The 20,355-nt window shown below is 44.2% G+C and overlaps 1 protein-coding gene across 2 annotated transcripts in view; it reads left to right on the top strand.

Annotated features, from left to right (window-relative positions):
- The window catches only part of LOC141999243 (uncharacterized), a 49,520-nt gene that overhangs the window by 16,225 nt on the left and 12,940 nt on the right, over positions 1-20,355 (top strand). For both annotated transcript variants that reach the window (XM_074972455.1, XM_074972456.1), the window contains exon 2: positions 13,041-14,041. In XM_074972455.1, the coding sequence (XP_074828556.1) occupies positions 13,041-14,041 (1,001 nt within the window). The remainder of the gene's footprint in view (positions 1-13,040; positions 14,042-20,355) is intronic.

Consider the following 20,355-nt stretch of genomic DNA (forward strand, 5'->3'; position numbering starts at 1 on the left):
CACGGTATACGCAGGTACTTAGGTTGGCTTAACTATGTCATGCAAGAGTGTGGATTTTTCACACCTCTAAGCAACGTAGTTATGCCAACCTAATTTTCTAGTATAGACATGTTCTGAGACTCTCCAGCTGTCTTTCTACACTAACTTCTTGGTGTAGGTACAGGCCACTAGATTGGGGTTTAAAGACAGACATAGAAGACCAAGCTGGTGGGAGGATAAGGCAAGACATGCTAGAGACTTTGTGTTTTGGTCTCGGTGTGGCACAATCTGGGGCCTTATGTGCCCTGTATTTCCATCTGTAAAACTGTAAGATGCTTTCCTCCCACTAAATAGTTTTAGCACTGTACTCTTTCACTTAATGCCTAACCCTGCCCTGGAAGGGGAGTGCAAAAGTTCTCATCCTATTATGTAACACGGTAGGATTTTCTGCTAATGCTGACACAGTCTGGGATTTGGGGGAGACAGCGTCAAGGGCCGACAATGAAAGTTCCACTGCAGTCTTCAGCTCGTGATGCAACGTCTCAAAGAACTGAGTCACCAACATCAAAACAGCTTCCGATATTAGAATGGAGATATGTGAAAAATAGACATGTGAATGATGAGCTGAAACTGCTGAAAACAAATACACATGCTTTTTAAATTTTCTTTCTTTCTTTTTTTTTTTTTTTTGGGCAAAGCACTAGATATGAATCCTTCCATTGACTTCATGCTCTAGTTCGAAAGGCTCCCACTGATCTCCATGGTCTCTGGATCAGTCAGTTAGTGAAATGAATGTCGTATAGAGCTCTTAGTCAATGGGCGACCCTTGGAAGATTCTATTCTGAGAAGCATCCTAAAGCTCAGACTTCTTCAGCCTAGAAATCCCTATGAGAAAAGGACATTGGGTTTCAGCTGGAAATCACACTATACTTTTGGGAGTGTTGCTGCTAATGCCAGGTCAGCAAGAAAGACCTCTACAAACAATGAAGAAAAAAATTTTTTTTTAGTAAATGTCCAAGTTCTGTGTGTGTTTCCAGTGTTGTCTGAAGGTTCAGGCCACACCTCATTTCATTCCAGTTGGTTGGTTTTGCTCTAACAGCTCGGTGAGTTCCAGAGATCTCTAATCAAGACACTGCACCTTGTTCTGCACAGTTTGAGTCATCCCAGAATTTACTGGTAGAACTGAGGTTTGTAAAGAGGTCCCTGAGGGAGAATGAAAGGAGAGAGAGCTGGTGAGGTAGTCTTAAGTCCTGCCAACACTTTCAAACTTGTGATTTTAAAACTGGACATTTGAAGAAAATTGGGGGGGCGGTTGTTTAAGACAGTTTGCTGAGCATCTGAAGCTTCTAGTGACTTCTATGGGAGCTGGAGGTGCCCATACCTCAAGTCAGGTCCCTAAAGTTGGGCATCCAAGCATGAAAACCTTGGCCCCCAAGATAGGTTTTTTTGACAGCAGTAGATCCTAATTGCACCCTCCTATGGCACTTCTTGAGCTAGCTGCAGTATGAGAAAGGCTTCTATAGATCTCTCAAATGGTAGCGTATTGAGATAGGATCAGGCTGCTGTTCCTGGAAGAGGCACTTTTAAAAACAAACAAACAACCCCCCCAACCCCCCCATGCAATATTCCCTGCCCTCACTGTGGAAAAATTACCAAAATTTCAAAGAAGTGATGCCTCCTCCAGAAAAGGATAGGACAGCACAAGGTAATAGGTGAATTTCTGAGTTGGGCCTTACGAATATTGTGTACCCTCAGTCTGTGCATGTGTATCTTACCTTTGCCCCTTCCTGCCCTTCATGTTAAGTCTTCTTTGTACGCTGTTCAAAGCAAAGCAATGAAAATCATTGCCTTGAAGGGGAGGTAATAACACACCATTCTGAAAAGTTAGAGGGAGCGTTCAGTGTTAACATTATATCCTCCCCTCCACCCCCCAATATGAAATTTAGATGGGTGGAGGTTTGAGAAAGGGTTTCATTTAGTTAGCCTGTTCAGGGCCAGAACCGAGAGTGACATTTCAGCCTGTTTGCTCAGTCTGGAACTGGGAACAAACAGAAAGGTGAGACCTTTGCTATAAAGCTAGAATGTACATGGTAGCACTTGTATGGCCGAGAGGAAAAAGTAGTTTTTTGGGACTTCCAGGTTTTTGGTTGCAGGGCAAAGACTAGATTATCATTATCAACAGCTTGGATTCCCCCACGTGTGTTTGTTTAAAACTGTAGTAGATTGTGTGTCCTGTTTTCTCTAAGGGGAATTTCATTCTGATTCTTGGTGCTTTTCCAAGGGAGCTGATATTTCCTGGGTGAGTAAATATAAAAGAAAACAAACTACATTGGATTGGTCCCAAGCTGGTGAATCTGAGATTCTGAATGTGAGGAGTTACACAAACCTCAAGATGACAGGATGAGGGGACTCTCTTGTCTCTTCCTCCCTGCCCCCCCTTTAAAATAAATTTTTTTGGATACAGCCTGCAATGCTGGGACGACTGTGCAGCTAGACTGCTGCAGACTGCAGTTCCCTGTGTCTAATGTAGATAAGGAAAACATATTGGCACCTTTCTTTTGAATTGTGCTCAAACACGGTTCTTGCTAGAAATGAGCTAATAGCTTACCTTCTTTTATGTCTCCCCCTCGTCAGCTGGATTTCCCTTTGGAACTTACACCGTCAACAAATGCGCTTATTTGCACATCCCTCTCTCTTACTAGCTACATGCTACTGCGGCCTCTTGCTATTCCCTGTGTCCACTGCACTACCTCATGCCAGAAGCTCTCTCTCTTGTGGGCGGGCAGAGCTCTCATGTTCCCAAACTCCTTCACCCTGCCTCCTTTTGGATGACCTTGCTTGTCAGCCAAAGGTTGTCACCCAGTGCCTGCTGAGGACATCTTAAAGGGTCCATTCTCTTTAGCTAAGTGGAGGCTGCTGGCCCATTTGCAGATTTTTGCAAGTATTTCTTGCAGGTTTGCATGGTCCCGTGGACGTCTCATGGAAGGAGAGAATGTGAGGTTGGTGATGGCACTAATCCCAGGCCCCTTCAAAGGGTTTTAGTTATGTGATTCCCATTAACATCAACGGGAGTGTGGTTCAGCTAGAGTCCCAGGCGCCTGGAAATGTAGGCTTTAATAACCTCAGATTGAACTATCTGCTACAGAGAATATGAACTACACTTTGTCTTCATGAGTTAGGGATGAGTGACCAGGCACAAACCACTTGGTCCTTTGCTTCACTCTGACACTTGTCTGCTTCGTGATCATTCAGAACTTGTGAAAATGGAAAGTGTTCATACTGTCTGCTGCAGTATACTGGCCCAGAAAGGGCTTCTGGACAGTTCTGTCAGAACCATAGTTACTATACACAACTATATTGATGTCAACTGCTCATTCTGGGCCTCTGCCTGAATGAGAACTGCAGGATTTGGCCTATGAGTGGTGTAGTTATAGAAATCGCAGTAGAGTTTTGTTTATAGTAATTTAATTCTTCTAGAGATCATTCAGCTTAGTCAAATCTTACTTTCCAAAAGCCATTTCCCACTGCTGCATGAAATTTTTGTTTCTTATTCTCACTGATCACTGGGGCAATTTTGATTTTAGGAACTGGATTGGAAGTGACTTGGTTTTGGGGTAAAAAAAATAAATTCCAAAGTTAGGAAAAAATTTCACAGCAGCGTTGAAGAGCCATCTGAGTGCAGGTAAAAAAGTTACGGCTTGTGGGTTTGTCAGTTAGAGACAATATTAATAATTAGAGTGACCGGGCTTCCGCATGAAAAATGCCTAGCGGAATTCATTCTGTCTTGGCAAAATGGAGATTTGGCTTGTGTACATTTCTGATGCATGCATCTCTCTCTCTAGTAACTTATTTTACTAGAACTATCAAAGCCTGAGTGTTATACAAATTGATCTTAAGGGGCGGAAATACTATAATATGCTTCACTGACTGACAGTAGTTTTCTTGCTGGTGTGATGCAAGTGTAGGTAGATGACATTTGCAGCTGTCATTCAAGTGGAGAGCAGTGGTGGTGTCTAGTTAGCCCATTCAGTTACTTGTGGCACCCCTGAAAACACTGTTCTGGTGGGAGTCACTAGGTGGCACTGCTGCACATAGTTTTCCAAGTTATTTATTAGCATGAACACAGCTTTCAGTCTTTGAAGAAACATTGACTGTTTGTGGGAGTTGTGGAAAAATAGCTGAGTTTGCTCTCTACCTAAGTCCCTTTAAGTAGAGGCCATTCTTGTGGCAGAGTTGCACCCTGGGAATCTGACACTGATATTCAGACTCAGATTTCTGAAAGAGATTGCTTGTCATTTGTGACCACCTCTGTTCCAGGACTGGTGTAACTAAATCAAATTACATGGAGAAGACACCCACACTCTGTATCTCTCATTTTTCTCCTGCAATGGGAAACCCCCCTCTCATGTCTCTGAAATTTGTGGCAGTTTGGCAGACAGGCAGCTATTGTACATTAATTTAGTTCTCTGTTTCTTTAACATTTTATCTCCTTTTCCAATGCCACTTAAGCACTGAGGTATGACCAGTATACCTTGTATTAGGCTCTTGTTCTGTGATAGCATTAACAGCGTGGAGCAATCCTACATCTTCAGAATGCACGACAGCCAATTGGGAGGATTCCTCTAGTCCAGACAGTGTTATTAGAGTGGCTTATTCAAGACAGCAGGGCGTTAGATTTGGTCTATCTCATATTACACAAAACTGTATCCAGTTGTGGAGTCCATATGAATCCTTACACCTGTGTCTACAACTCAAAACAAAGGCCTCAACCTCCTCATTCCTCTTGGGCCAAAAGTCAGTCAGCCACTCTTGAGCAACCCAGAATAAGACCTTGTACATGTATGATAGAGAAAGGTGGATTTTTTTTGTTTTGTTTTTTTAAGTAAGGGAAGAGATTTCTGCTTCCAAGGGGTCTCTATAAAGTGAAATAGGGAAATACATCGTCATGGAGTCTTAGGACACTGCCATCGCAACCACCATACTTCTACCCAAGAAACATGGAACAAAACTCCTTTTTGAGTCCTGATACTACCATTTGTAGAAGACCGCACTCACCCCTGGATTGCCTCCTCACAGCTGGGTATGGCCTAGTAGGTTCTCCTTTTCTAGCACTCTACCAACAGCCGTTCCGGTCCTGCAATGCTATGTCTCTTTTCTCATGACTCAGCCCTTTGCCCGGGACATATTCAATGCCACACCTTCCAGAGGTCTCCATATTGGAAGAGAAGGTTCAAGGTCTGGAGCAACAGGTATCGACCCTGCGTTGCATAAGAGAAACTGAAGATTTCCTGGACAGATGTCAGGATATGCTTCTATGGGCACAAGGTTCTGAAGATTCAGAGCAGGCTGCACATCGGGAACAGGAGGATGGTGAAGAAATTTGGCATCATGTGACCTCCAGAAGAAAAAAGGGGAATGTCCATGTACCAGCAACGCAGATACAGGTAAGTAACCATTTTCATGTTCTCTCCACAGGTACTAATGCGGAGAGTGGACCAGATGATACGTCTGAGGGAAGGGAGCAGAAGGAGACTCCGCCGACTGGAAGGCATGAGATGCACTGTCCTAGGGTTGGGGGTTCCACGACCACTGCTCCCAAGAGAAGGAGCCGGGTGGTGGTGGTCGGGGACTCTCTCCTCAGGGGGACTGAGTCATCTATCTGCCGCCCCGACCGGGAAAACCGAGAAGTCTGCTGCTTGCCAGGAGCTAAGATTCGCGATGTGACGGAGAGACTGCCGAGACTCATCAAGCCCTCGGATCGCTATCCCTTCCTGCTTCTCCACGTGGGCACCAATGATACTGCCAAGAATGACCTTGAGCGGATCACTGCAGACTACGTGGCTCTGGGAAGAAGGATAAAGGAGTTTGAGGCGCAAGTGGTGTTCTCGTCCATCCTCCCTGTGGAAGGAAAAGGCCTGGGTAGAGACCGTCGAATCGTGAAGTCAACGAATCGCTACGCAGGTGGTGTCGGAGAGAAGGCTTTGGATTCTTTGACCATGGGATGATGTTCCAAGAAGGAGGAGTGCTAGGCAGAGACGGGCTCCACCTAACGAAGAGAGGGAAGAGCATCTTCGCAAGCAGGCTGACTAACCTAGTGAGGAGGGCTTTAAACTAGGTTCACTGGGGGAAGGAGACCAAAGCCCTGAGGTAAGTGGGGAAGTGGGATACCGGGAGGAAGCACGAGCAGGAGTGCGTGAGAGGGGAGGGCTCCTGCCTCATACTGAGAAAGAGGGGCGATCAGCGGGTTATCTCAAGTGCCTATACACAAATGCACGAAGCCTAGGAAACAAGCAGGGAGAACTGGAAGTCCTGGCACAGTCAAGGAATTGTGATGTGATTGGAATAACAGAGACTTGGTGGGATAACTCACATGACTGGAGTACTGTCATGGATGGATATAAGCTGTTCAGGAAGGACAGGCAGGGCAGAAAAGGTGGGGGAGTTGCACTGTATGTAAGAGAGCAGTATGACTGCTCAGAGCTCAAGTACGAAACTGCAGAAAAACCTGAGAGTCTCTGGATTAAGTTTAAAAGTGTGAGCAACAAGGGTGATGTTGTGGTAGGAGTCTACTATAGACCATTGGACCAGGGGGATGAGGTGGACGAGGCTTTCTTCCGGCAACTCGCAGAAGTTACTAGATTGCACGCCCTGGTTCTCATGGGAGACTTCAATCACCCTGATATCCGCTGGGAGAGCAATACAGCGGTGCACAGACAATCCAGGAAGTTTTTGGAAAATGTAGGGGACAATTTCCTGGTGCAAGTACTGGAGGAACCAACTACGGGCAGAGCTCTTCTTGACCTGCTGCTCACAAACCGGGAAGAATTAGTAGGGGAAGCAAAAGTGGATGGGAACCTGGGAGGCAGTGACCATAAGATGGCCAAGTTCAGGATCCTGACACAAGGAAGAAAGGAAAGCAGTAGAATACGGACCCTGGACTTCAGAAAAGCAGACTTTGACTCCCTCAGGGAACTGATGGGCAAGATCTCCTGGGAGAATAACATGAGGGGGAAAGGAGCCCAGGAGAGCTGGCTGTATTTTAAAGAATCCTTATTGAGGTTACAGGGACAAACCATCCCGATGTGTAGAAAGAATAGTAAACATGGCAGGTGACCAGCTTCGCTTAACAGTGAAATCCTTGCTGATCTTAAATACAAAAAAGAAGCTTACAAGAAGTGGAAGATTGGACAAATGACCAGGGATGAGTATAAAAATATTGCTCAGGCATGCAGGAGTGAAATCAGGAAGGCCAAATCACACCTGGAGTTGCAGCTAGCAAGAGATGTTAAGAGTAACAAGAAGGGTTTCTTCAGGTATGTTAGCAACAAGAAGAAAGTCAAGGAAAGTGTGGGCCCCTTACTGAATGAGGGAGGCAACCTAGTGACAGAGGATGTGGAAAAAGCTAATGTATTCAGTGCTTTTTTTGCCTCTGTCTTCACGAACAAGGTCAGCTCCCAGACTACTGCACTGGGCAGCACAGCATGGGGAGGAGGTGACCAGCCGACTGTGGAGAAAGAAGTGGTTCGGGACTATTTAGAAAAGCTGGACGTGCACAAGTCCATGAGGCCGGATGTGTTGCATCCGAGAGTGCTAAAGGAGTTGGCAGATGTGATTGCAGAGCCATTGGCCATTATCTTTGAAAACTCATGGCGATCGGGGGGAAGTCCAGACGACTGGAAAAAGGCTAACGTAGTGCCCATCTTTAAAAAAGGGAAGGAGGAGGATCCTGGGAACTACAGGCCAGTCAGCCTCACCTCAGTCCCTGGAAAAATCATGGAGCAGGTCCTCAAGGAATCAATTCTGAAGCACTTAGAGGAGAGAAAAGTGATCAGGAACAGTCAGCATGGATTCACCAAGGGCAAGTCATGCTTGACTAATCTAATTGCCTTCTATGACGAGATAACTGGCTCTGTGGATGAAGGGAAAGCAGTGGACGTGTTGTTCCTTGACTTTAGCAAAGCTTTTGACACGGTCTCCCACAGTATTCTTGCCAGCAAGTTAAAGAAGTATGGGCTGGATGAATGGACTATAAGGTGGATAGAAAGCTGGCTAGATTGTCAGGCTCAATGGGTAGTGATCAACGGCTCCATGTCTAGTTGACAGCCGGTATCAAGTGGAGTGCCCCAAGGGTCGGTCCTGGGGCTGGTTTTGTTCAATATCTTCATAAATGATCTGGAGGATGGTGCGGATTGCACCCTCAGCAAGTTTGCAGATGACACTAAACTGGGAGAAGAGGTAGATACGCTGGAGGGTAGGGATAGGATACAGAGGGACCTAGACAAATTGGAGGATTGGGCCAAAAGAAATCTGATGAGGTTCAACAAAGACAAGTGCGGAGTCCTGCACTTAGGACGGAAGAATCCAATGCACCGCTACAGACTAGGGACCAAATGGCTCGGCAGCAGTTCTGCAGAAAAGGACCTAGGGGTTACAGCGGACGAGAAGCTGGATATGAGTCAACAGTGTGCCCTTGTTGCCAAGAAGGCCAATGGCATTTTGGGATGTATAAGTAGGGGCATTGCCAGCAGATCGAGGGACGTGATCGTTCCCCTCTGTTCGACACTGGTGAGGCCTCATCTGGAGTACTGTGTCCAGTTTTGGGCCCCATACTATAAGAAGAATGTGGAAAAATTGGAAAGCGTCCAGCGGAGGGCAACAAGTATGATTAGGGGACTGTGGAACACATGCCTTATGAGGAGAGGCTGAGGGAACTGGGGATGTTTAGTCTGTGGAAGAGAAGAATGAGGGGGGATTTGATAGCTGCTTTCAACTATCTGAAAGGGGGTTCCAAAGAGGATGGCTCTAGACTGTTCTCAGTGGTAGCAGATGACAGAACAAGGAGTAATGGTCTCAAGTTGCAGTGGGGGAGATTTAGGTTGGATATTAGGAAAACTTTTTCACTAGGAGGGTGGTGAAGCACTGAAATGCGTTACCTAGGGAGGTGGTGGAATTCCCTTCCTTAGAAGTTTTTAAGGTCAGGCTTGACAAAGCCCTGTCTGGGATGATTTAATTGGGGATCGGTCCTGCTTTGAGCAGGTGGTTGGACTAGATGACCTCCTGAGGTCCCTTCCAACCCTGATATTCTATGATTCTAGGAACAGAAAGCCCAACAGAAACATCAGATCCCTCCATCTGGTCTGCTGCCCTCAGTTATAGGCCCAGTGTTCCGTACACTCCTTCAGGGCTGTCAAAAGTCTTTACCCCCTTACGTCAGGGGTTTCACACTGCCTTCTCTGGGTGGCAGGTAGGGGAACTGAGGCCTGCCCTCTACATTGAGTTCTAGTCCAGGGACTCCAGGAAAGAGCATCGGGTTCACTTCACCAGACTCCTTGCTGCTACCTTCCTACCAAGCCTTTTCTTGGGCTTTTTCTTCACCCTTCAGGGGACTTCTTTGTTCCCTACATGGCTCTTCACTTGCTACTACCAGGAAAGTGGCTGCAGAGTTTCTCCCTGCAGGCCCCTTCTTCACTAAGCTTCCTCTGCTTATAGCACCACAAAGCTCCTGCCCAGCTGGGTTTCATCATTAATTAGGCCTGGCAGACCCTCCAGGTGCACCCAGGTGGGTTAATTGGCCTCTTCAGCCCACATTTATACTTTCATCACCTGTGTGGGATAGCTGTCTGAGTTTGGGAGGTAAGCAGGGTAATACCTGACCACTGTGAACTGGGAATTGGCCATTCAATGGAGTTTTAAAAACCATGAGAGCCCTAGCCAGACTGGGAGCACTTACAAGCAGTGAACAACTCATGACACTCTGGTAGCCTCCTTTGTGATTGTGATCAGTGGTGCTCTACACCTCTATTAAGGTATGGGGTATCTTCCCATTCTCCTTTTCCCTGTCCTCCTTTCAATTCTCTCTCTATTTACAGGATCTCCAGTAACTGGAGCCTAGAAACCATAAAACCATTCACTGACCCCTGATGCCCTTCCTCTTTTCCTCACCTCATCCCTTGGAACCTTCATCTGTCTGAGTAGGTCATTCAGTTCCATGTACTGGTGGGGATAAGCACTCCCAATTGCAACCTTTCCATTCTCATTGTGTTAAGGTATCTTTTGATGGCTCTTCATTGCAATAGCACTCCTTCTGTATAAGATTCTTCATGAGAACTCAGAAGACTGATGTGAGAGCCGCCTGCCCAATCTCTGACCAGCTGTTAAAATCTTATGAGATGCAAAAGATTAGCTTTCCCCATGATTTATCTGGGTGATGCTGGCCTATTTTACCACTTTAAAAAAATTCCTATAATTTGGAAAGATTAAAAATAAAATGTGTCAAACAAATTATTTGCCTAAATGCATGTTTTTGCAAGTCTATGACTCTATAAATTGGTAAATGAGGTGAACATCTTAAAAGATGATATTCAGCCTCTGTAACAGATGACTCAAATTCACTGAATGGTTTGTCAATCATTCAGTTGTGGATTATAAATTCATCAGTCCTGTTTCTTCTTCAGGAATCTTTTTTTCTCAGCTCTGTCTTGTATATTCTTTCTCTGGTTGTCCTTCTTCTGGGATAAAGTTTTGAATCCAAACTCCCAAGCTGTAATAAATAAATGATTGCACCATTGAGGTGACTGTTCTAGCCTAATTTTGCAATTTTCAGTATACAATTCACCCACCCTTGCTCTCTCTGAGAGAAGCATTTTACCTGCTGGCGTTCAGCAGTCTTCCAGCTAGATATTGGAGCCAACTGGCAATCATCTGGTGGTTCTGGGAATCAAAAGAAATCTATTTGGACATCTGCTTTTGAATCTGAGATTTCACTGATGGGGGTTTTTACTAAGGAGATACATAATCCACCCAGAATGGCACCTGCAAGCCAAAACTAAGGACAGAAAAAGGATGAACTTGTCAAAAGTGTTGGATGGACTGTATTGGACTGAAAGTCCGGGATCTGTTGAACTGTTATAGCACAAGTAACAGTGTGTAAGGCTCCCGCTGCCACGTTTTTGGGGTCAGAAGACACCTGTGAACCAGGCCATCTGGTAGTGGCGGTTCTAGTGATGACCAAGTTATTCAGCAGAACTTGGACGGAGACCATTAGCTCACTTCACATAGACACACAGCAACTTCCAGTCACCATGAGCTTGAGTAGACTTAAGCCCCATCACATCCAAGATAAACTCTATTTGCCTCTAGCAATTTTCATACAAGTTTCATATAAATTTAAATAAAAGATAAATTCATGTCGGGGTTCTACTAAAGAATGTCCAACTCAGGTGACACTTGTAGAACAATCCAGTGATTGGGATGTGAGAAGAATTAATTTTTTTCCCAAATCAACACATGACCTTTCCCATGTAAATAACTTTACAGTAATAAAAGTTCAAACAGAAGACCAGGCCTTCTAATGTAGAACATAGAAGCCCTCTTCCATTCCCCAACCAAGGAAACCATACTATACTCTCTGTTGCCTTGTCATCACTAAGGATAAAGGTGTGTTCTTAATTTGAATTAGCTAATTTGAGTTAAACTCATCATGAAGACAAGGCAGTTTGTAGCTCTCAAACAGATTATCAGGTCAAATTAGAGCAGTGGTGGGCAACCTGCAGCCCATCAGGGTAATCTGATTACGGGCCGCAAGACATTTTGACATGCTGGCCGCCACTTCCCACAGTTCCCATTGGCCGGGAATGGTGAACCACATCCACTGTGAGCTGTGGGGGGCCGTGCCTGTGGACGGTCAACATCAGCAAAATGTCTCGTGGCCCACAATCAGATTACCCTGGTGGGCCGCATGCGGCCCGCGGGCCACAGGTTGCACACCACTTATTAAGAGACTATCAGAGCATAGGCTTTAACTCTACTAGGTTCTCCCATAGTTTCTAACTCTACCTGTTAACCTGCATGTGAACTGCCCTGTCTTCAGTAGGATTTTATCTCAAGTTAGCTAACTTAAGTTAAGAATGCACCCCCCCAAGTGAAGACAAGGCCTGCATGTGTATGCTGGAATTGTAGTTTCTTTACCATTTGAGTATGAAACACAGTGTTTGACAGTGAATTATAGTCTCCTGATAACATGGAATTGTGAATAATTTAATTTCCATAGATAAACTAATTACCTGGGACTTGATGCTTTAACCTAACTCATGCCCCTAAAACACAAAAATGGCCTGTTGCTTATTTCATTAGACCTAGGATAACAACAGATTTTGACTGATATTTAAATCTGGCCATGCAGTATTTTAATTCCAGCATAAAACAGTCTCTATCTATCTCATGCCACCTGCCACCCCTACTCCCCTCTGCCAAAAAAATGGAAAGCATCTGCAGAAAATCACTTATTCATGTCCTAGAAATCTGCAAATGAGAGCAAATCTGGCCACTGTTTGAGGACATTTAATAATTTTTGAGTTTCAAAGCAATTCTTTTTAAATTTCAATGAACCAAGGGAGGGAGAAAGAGAATAAAAATCTGGACTGTTTTGACCTCATGGCTATATACAGACTTGTCTGTTGTTCTGCCAAGCTCCTTTTGTGTTTTAACAGATAACAGACCAAGATGACTAATCATTTTAAATTTAAAAAAATCCAACTAACACTGGTGAACACATGGCTCCTAGACAGGGGCTGGTGACCTAATTATTTATGGACTTTCTTCCTTTAAAGAATATTGCCCAAGGCAGAGGTGAGATTTACTTTCCCGGTGCCTATGGAGGAATCTTGCAGGAAAGTTCTGTGAGAGAGAAGTCTCTTCACCTTCTCTCAGTCGCAAACTCTGATGCTATGAAAGCTTTTGCCATCTGAGACTTGTGTCTCTTAAAGAAAGGGAGACTGGGCCTGCAACATACACTTCCAAAAAGTGATCATATGTGTTAAATATTAATGCTCCAAATGGCGAATGTAGAAGATTGGCTTTTTAAAAGCTTTATGAATTTTCATTTCCTAAGGGATGTTCTATGCCAATCAACTGAAGAGGGATACTTTTAAAATAGTAGATGTAACAGACCTAGACCTCTGAGTACTATCTCCTTAGTTTACAGCACTAACATACATCCATTTTTAAAAAGGTGATTTTTAATTTTAATTTGCTTTTTATTTGTCTGTCTGTTTTCCCCCCAGGTATATTATTCCTGTGGTGCAGTATTGGAATCCATGGAAAGAGGTCTTATTTTATCACCAGGTTTTCCACATAACTACTACCCAGGGACACACTGTGTTTGGCAGTTTTTCATTCCTGTTAGAACCCATCTTATCCTGGAAATTCTTGACTTTGATGTATTTGAGAGCTCAAATGAAACTCCAGACCCTTGGGATGGCTTTTTTTCTTCTTCTAAAGGAAAAAATAAGGAGATGTTTCCTACTGAAGAAAACTCTGATCTTCCCATCACTCTCGCTACAACAAAATCCTCTGTTCTGGCTGGGATGTCAAAGGCAACCCAGAAACATAGCAGCCCAGGAGCTCAGTTAAAGGGTCTTGCTAACCGCTACGATGGATTCCCAGTAACTACCTCCAAAAAAGAAGAATACAAACAAACATCTGAAGAAAAACAGTTCAGACTGATGGAAGAACCCAAAGAAATAGCTAAGGCTCGGTCAGATGGACTGCCATTCACTGTGGCTGGCAATACCACTACGCTGCGGCAAAACATCAGTGGCCTAGAGATGAACAGAGATTTGAAAGGGAAAGTCCTGCTTGCCCACCTCACTGCTAGAAGGACAGATGAGGTCATTGGAGAGAGTCAGACTCTCTCCACAACAGCCTTACCAAGAGAAAGCTCCACCACCCAGCAGTCTTCAGCGGATGTGTGTCCCCATGATGTCTTGTATGTTTCTGACCTCATCACATTTTCCTCTCGCTTCTGTGGGACAAACTTGCCTTTAAACAAGACCATGGTTTTCAGTTCATTTCTGGAGATGGTGGAGGTTATTATGGAGCTGATCACTACCACAGATCGTGGGCGGGGCTTTGCGATGCTCTTTGAATACAGGAACATCACAGAACCTAAGGTCATGGATGTGATGAAGCAGGATGGAAAGGAAAACACAATGATGCTGGCAATAATAACTGGAATTGTCTTCTTTGCACTTGTTCTTCTGTCTACCCTCTGCATAACTTGCAGGTAAGATATTTTTAATGATCTAAGCTCCTGAAACTGAGCCTGCCATGAAATAACTGAAAAGGAATGGTGAAAAGGACAGTGAGGGGTGGGTTTTTTTTGTTACTTTATTTAATTCAGAACCAAACCTGATTAGATAAATTGTCTACCAGAATAAAATCTGGCTAAATTCCACTCTGATGTATTTGTTAATACTACATATAATTTACTATTACTATTTGGTAGTATGGTATATCTCAAAAAACTGATGGTCTTGGCTTTGGATTCTTTTGGCAGCTGTCTTGCAGTGTCTGTTTTGATACCTGAGCAGTTAGCATGTGAGTTTATCAATACTGGGCAGGAAAAGACCAGAATCAGAAATTTAACCTAAACTTCCCACTTGGTCTTGCTGATACTTGTTCATATGAGCCCAATACCAACTGCCATTTAAACCTGCAGTTTTGTCCATTTGTTCCCTCTTCACATGCTTTCCATTATCTTTTTCTCAAAGAAAAGCCAGGGGGATGGAGGCTTTCTTGAGTATTCATCTGTACAGCGGTAATGCCTCCTTTTGAGCCCCAGTCAGGGACCAGGACTCCATTGTGCTAGGCACCTGTACAGACACACAACAAAATGCCAGTCCCTTCCCCCAAGAATGTCCAATCCAAGTACCCTCAGCATGCCTATTGTTTATCTGTTTCTTGCTTAGTGTTTCTATATTTTAGTGATAACCATCACTAATGCTTTACAGAGGCACTAATCATGATAAAGTTACTTCTTGGAATTAAGATGCCGTTACTTATATTAAATCATTTTCCCCTTCTCTGTCACTTTGCATCCAAGAGTCTGAAAATGCTATTCAAACATTTAATTCTAACACTTCCTATGAGGCAAGTAGGTCTCAATATACACATTTTACAGGTAGCGAAATTGGGGAACAGACATTAAGAGCCAGATTGTGTCACTTAGTCATCTTGATTAAGACTTTACACCAAGAGTAAGTCCATTGGCACTGAAACTATTTGTAACATAAGGAACTACTCAAAGATGAGTAGTCACAATCTGTCCCTAAACAACTTGCCTAGGTGAGTCAGTAGCCACACTGGGGATAAATTCAGGATTTCCAGCTTCCAGTTCCCTGCTTTAACCAACAGTTCTAAATTCTAGAGCTAGCTGAGAACTAAAGCATACCTAGGACATCTTTATCAGTGGATGTTTTTAATTTCCCTGTTCCATTATCTCTTTTTTATGCTTAGATTAATGTTGCACCCTGAGCAGCTGAGTGTTTAGGAATGGTGACTATCTTAAGGGGCACCAAAGTCAGAATGAACCTCAGTAAATTTCAGAGTTCTACTTGCATGACTGCTCTCTGGATGGGACAGCAAGGACTGTAACAAGTATAAGAAACTACAATAGAACCTCAACTTTACGAACACCAATTTTATAAATGACCTTATACAAATCATTTTTCCCTGATTGGGGGATGGGAAAAGCCACAACAAAGGTAATATTGATGACGAGCAAGTCGATTTGCCTTCACATTCTGATGCTTCCAGTGCATTGATAATTGCTTTGCAGTGGTTTGAAGGGTAAGAAAAAATGCAAAAAAGGGCAGCATACTGCAACTTAGGCTCTGAACCTACTATAATTTTGAGATGTTGTTTTATGAACTATGATTTTTATAAACTCCTCAATCTCCAATTAATGAGTAAAATAGGGATTCTCTTGTATAACTCTATATCAGCATTTCTCAAACTGTGGGTTGGGACCCCAAAGTGGGTCGCGACTGCGTTTTAATGGGGTGGCATTAGACTTGCTGGGGTGGAAGCTGAAGCCTGAGCCCTAGCATCCAGAGCTGAAGCCGAAGCCCAAGTCCATCCTGAGCACTGACTGATGTGGCAATCTATGTAAAAACCAGTTATGTGCTAGATTCTAAATATTTTTTATTTTTAAGGTCTTGCCAATTTTTTTTTGTAAATGCTTCCTCTACTATAGTAGCAGTTATGGCCTAATCCTGCTCATATTGGTCCAGATTCTAATACTCTCTCATGTTGAGTAGGATGTTACTTCTCAAATACTCCCAGGAATTTCAGTGGAACTTCTCATGGCACAAAGTGATACCCAACACAAATGGGGGTGTTGCAAACCATGAATTTGGCTTTAGCCCACTTAAAAGCACCGAGCCCATTTTGAAACGCAACCTTACTTTTAAAAGGTTCAGTTGCTACAGATATTGTTTTGCTGATAAGAGGCAGGATTTGTTTTAATTGGCTTTTACGACCAGGATGTTTTTAAAATGGGGAACTAGTTGGGTGTTAACACATGAACTAGGGTTGCAGGAAATGATTGTCCCTGGTAGCTTGACTCCTGGATCTTAGCATTGGTGTGGTTTCAGGAAAAATTACCTGCTTTCAGTTAGGCTGCATGTTTGTATTGTGGGTTTGTTTTTTTTTAAAGGCCATTTCCTATCCCGCTTTCATGTGCAAGCCTCCCTGTCTTTCCAGGGATAGGTTATTTTGGGCATATGTTGATTTCGTGCCAAACTTGTATGCATGAGTGAAACATGATGCTTGCGAAAGTGAGGGCCCCACTGTGCTGAGTAAGCCAGTTTATATAGTATTGGCAGATGCTATGTTAGGTTTTTTTCTTGATGTTCTGTTTATGCACCTCCAGGCTATTAGTCTGGGACCTCTTTTGATAAGAGCTTGCCAATGCTACTCAACTATGTTGGTTTATGCAGACTAGGAGTAAAATTGTGTGATGTCCATTAAGCACATCAAAAATTTGCCTCAGAATGAGACCACCAAACTCACTTCTAATTTTGTGTGGCCTAAATAAGGATTTGAATTCAGAGATGCATTAGCCCCCTCTTGTCCTCCTTGCAGGTAACGTTAATTAGTCAAATCTATGAGAGAGGAACTGGCTCCAGATCGAGGATGGTAGAATAAGGAAGGAGAATGCCCACACTGTAAAGTTTGGGGAAAGGTCAGATCTGGATCCATTACAAAGGAAGGTTTGAAATTCAGAGTCCTACCTGGGCCCATTACAGGGAGAAGTGCCTGCTCTGAAGTACAGATTATAGGGCTTTGATCTGGGATTTCAGTTCAGGACTATCTTCTATAATGAAGCTGGCCGCAGCATCATATCAAAGGTGCTGGAACAATTTGTATAGTGGGGGTGCTGAGAGCCACTGAACTCAACTGTAAACCCTGCATATGATGAAGACCACTACAAGCCAGAACCCCTTGTTCCAGCACCTATACATTACACAGAGGATAAGAAGTTCAAAATTAAGGACAAAGGGGGTACTCGCTGAAACGGCAGGATTGTCCAGTGGAGCCCATGATGGCATATCCTGTCCCCTGAGAACATCCCGTTAGTCAGAGAGTACTCTAGGAGGAAGGAAGATTCTCTAATGAGGCAGTACATTCAGCAACAGGTCCAGTTCTCTGAGGAATAACACTTGCTCTGACTGGAATGTGCTGTTGCAGAGGAAACCTCAACAGAAGATACTAATAATAACCTTCAGACAGTTTACTAAACTTGTCTGCCACCTCCCTTTCTCTCCACTCCACCTGCTCCTCTGGTATCTGAGCAAGCTGAAGCTTAGCTGTGTTATGCTTCCCCCACCCCACCCCACCCCACCCCTTTTTTTTTTTAAGTTGCCACTGTTGCTTTGCTAGAAGTAGCAGGCTCTGCCTCGCCAGTGATAGAAATGGCACAGGACAGGCTTGGCACCCAGCACCATCTAATAAATGGAGTCATCAGCAATGCCTGCCCAGGTTTATTCCATTGAGCCAGAGTTAAGCTTTCTGGGGAGACTCCAAGTTTCTGCTACACTGTTGCTTTTGTTTAGTGTTTGGGGAGGGAATGAAAGCATCAGTTGTTAGATGGCCAATAATTCTAATTACTTTTGGCCATGAGGCCTGGCTTGAGTAGCAGGGGGTTTTATTTTCTTTCCCAAGCCCCAAGAACAAGAGACATGTTCACCTTATTTAATTTTAATCATGCCCAGTGCCATCAGACTTTTGCTCGATGGTTGCAACTCATGGGGGAAGAGACATTTCACATCTGTGCACCCTGCCAAGGAACGGATTCTTATGACAACCCCTCAGTTTACAACCATTTCACGTGAAGGGAAGCCTCTTATTTTCAAACACACACACCCCATATACATTAATTTAAAAGTTAATATCCTCCCTGTATTTCCACATGGTGGGCAGAAATGATGAAGCAATGTTTCATCCAACACAAGACCCAAATAATAGTGACTGGGCAGGATACAGAGCAGGACTGACCAACTGGTTGCCAGGTGGCAATTCTTACTGCTGTAATACATTTCTGGGGAATCTGACTGACCTCTGAAAGTGTGCTAAAACCAGAATGGTTATCTAATTGCTGCAGCTCTGCGCTGCGTACTATATAGAATCCAAGAAGCCCCTCCCTCCTTGCCTGCATGCCTCAATGCCCTCCATCTTTGTGTAGCCCATAGCTCTACACATTGGTTCTTTCCATTTAAATGGAGCTGTTGCTACTTCAGCAAAGTCTTGCTGGGCTGGAAAAAATTTGCCTTTTTCAAAAGTTTCTACAGAAAATTTCAATTTTTCAGAAAAAACAACAACCCACCCCCAATTTTTCAGCTAAAAACTTTGATTCAGAAAGGTCATTGTGGTGCCTCACATGAGCTGAAGTATGGGGGCATGAGGCGCCCGTTCTCCTCTGTGGATGGGACTGCCTGGCCAGACTAAATCTCCCATGATACACCATGGTCTCCCTGTATACTGAGCTGCTGCAACGCATCATGGGAGTCGTAATCTCACTGGATACCCAGGCCCAAGGGGGGTATAAGGATCTGTGGGTTTAGTTTAGTCAAAAACACTCCAAGTAATGTAATCCTGATAACCCTAACCAGACTAGGTTGTTCATGGTTGTAAAGGGGTGGACTCACTGCTAGAGCATCTCCTTGGGGCTGGGTTTGGCGCAGCATCTCTCTCCTGTTGAGTGACTCCTGCCAATAGTTGCAGTGGTCCGACAGTCGTCTGCCTTTTCTCATGACTTGGCCCTCCACCCAGGTAACGTTTAGTCCTACCCTGTCTAGGGTAAATAAAGAGTCCAATAAACTAAATTCTCCACCCTTATCTGAGCTCATGCCTCAGCAGGGTCATCACCCCTTCCCCAGGTTCTGTAAGGTTGTCTGCCACTCTAGTGCAGACCAACACCACTCAGGGCTTTTTCCCTGGTGGCCTGGCTCCAAATTCTACAGTCTGTCTCCCCTTGTGTCAGGGGGTTTCCACATCACCTTTCTCAGTGGTCGGTAGGGAAACCCAGGCTTTCCCCCTACTCTAAGTTCTAGTCCAGGGACCCTGTAATCAGCAGGTAAAATCTGCTCTCTTAGACTTCTCACTGTCTTCCTGGACTTCTTCCTACCTTGGCCTTCCTTCAGACCCTTTCTCTCATCTCTTCCCTAGGTTTACAGTACATCTGCTTCTCTCTAGGTGCTTCCTTTGCTTGCCAGCAGCTAGAAAGGGACTGCAGAGCTCTCACTCTCTGTCTCCCTAAAGTCCCTGTGTGCTCCAGGCTTCCTTTCTTTATACAAATCACCCATCTCCTTATCCAGCTGGTACTCATCTTTAATTGGGGCTCATCCACCCCACCCTTCAGGAATGACCCGTGGGTTGATTGGCCTCTCTGTCACACATTAACCCTTTCATCACATGGTGTGGAGTAAACACCCCATCACACTGGCCCAAGTTCATGGTTATAGAAGGATGTCCCAAGTTTTGAATTTTGAAGGTGAATGTTTCTTCACACTCTTCCTTCACCCCAGTCTCCAGCGTGTATTGAGAGCGATATTCCAATCTATACCTAGTGAAGACAAGTTCATTCTTCTGGGAGGCTTTAATGCCAGAGTTGGAAAAGATAGTGAGGCTTGGAGTGATGTAATAAAGACCAGTGGAGTCAGAAAAATGAACAATGGTCTCCTCCTACTCTGCAAGTGTGCTACTCATGAGCGCGTTGTCACCAACCCAACCTTCAGCTATCCTAACAAATACAAAACTTCTTTGATGCATGCAAGATGAAAGCACTGGCACCTGATTGACTGTGTTACTATACAGCAAAAGGATATTAAGATCACCAGAGCCATGCAAGGGGCAAACAGTTGGACTGACCACAGGATGATCAGAGCCATTTTTAATTTACATGCTGTTGCCCCTCAGTGAAATAATGCTGAACAGATTACACCAAAATGAAACATAGCAAAGCTGAGAACACAGCAAAGGCATTTCTCCAAGAAAAACTGAGGGAAAACTTAGAGGAAAAAATGGATAGCATTACAT

The sequence above is a fragment of the Natator depressus genome, chromosome 15 (assembly GCF_965152275.1).
Source record: "Natator depressus isolate rNatDep1 chromosome 15, rNatDep2.hap1, whole genome shotgun sequence".
Lineage (NCBI taxonomy): Eukaryota > Metazoa > Chordata > Testudines > Cheloniidae > Natator > Natator depressus.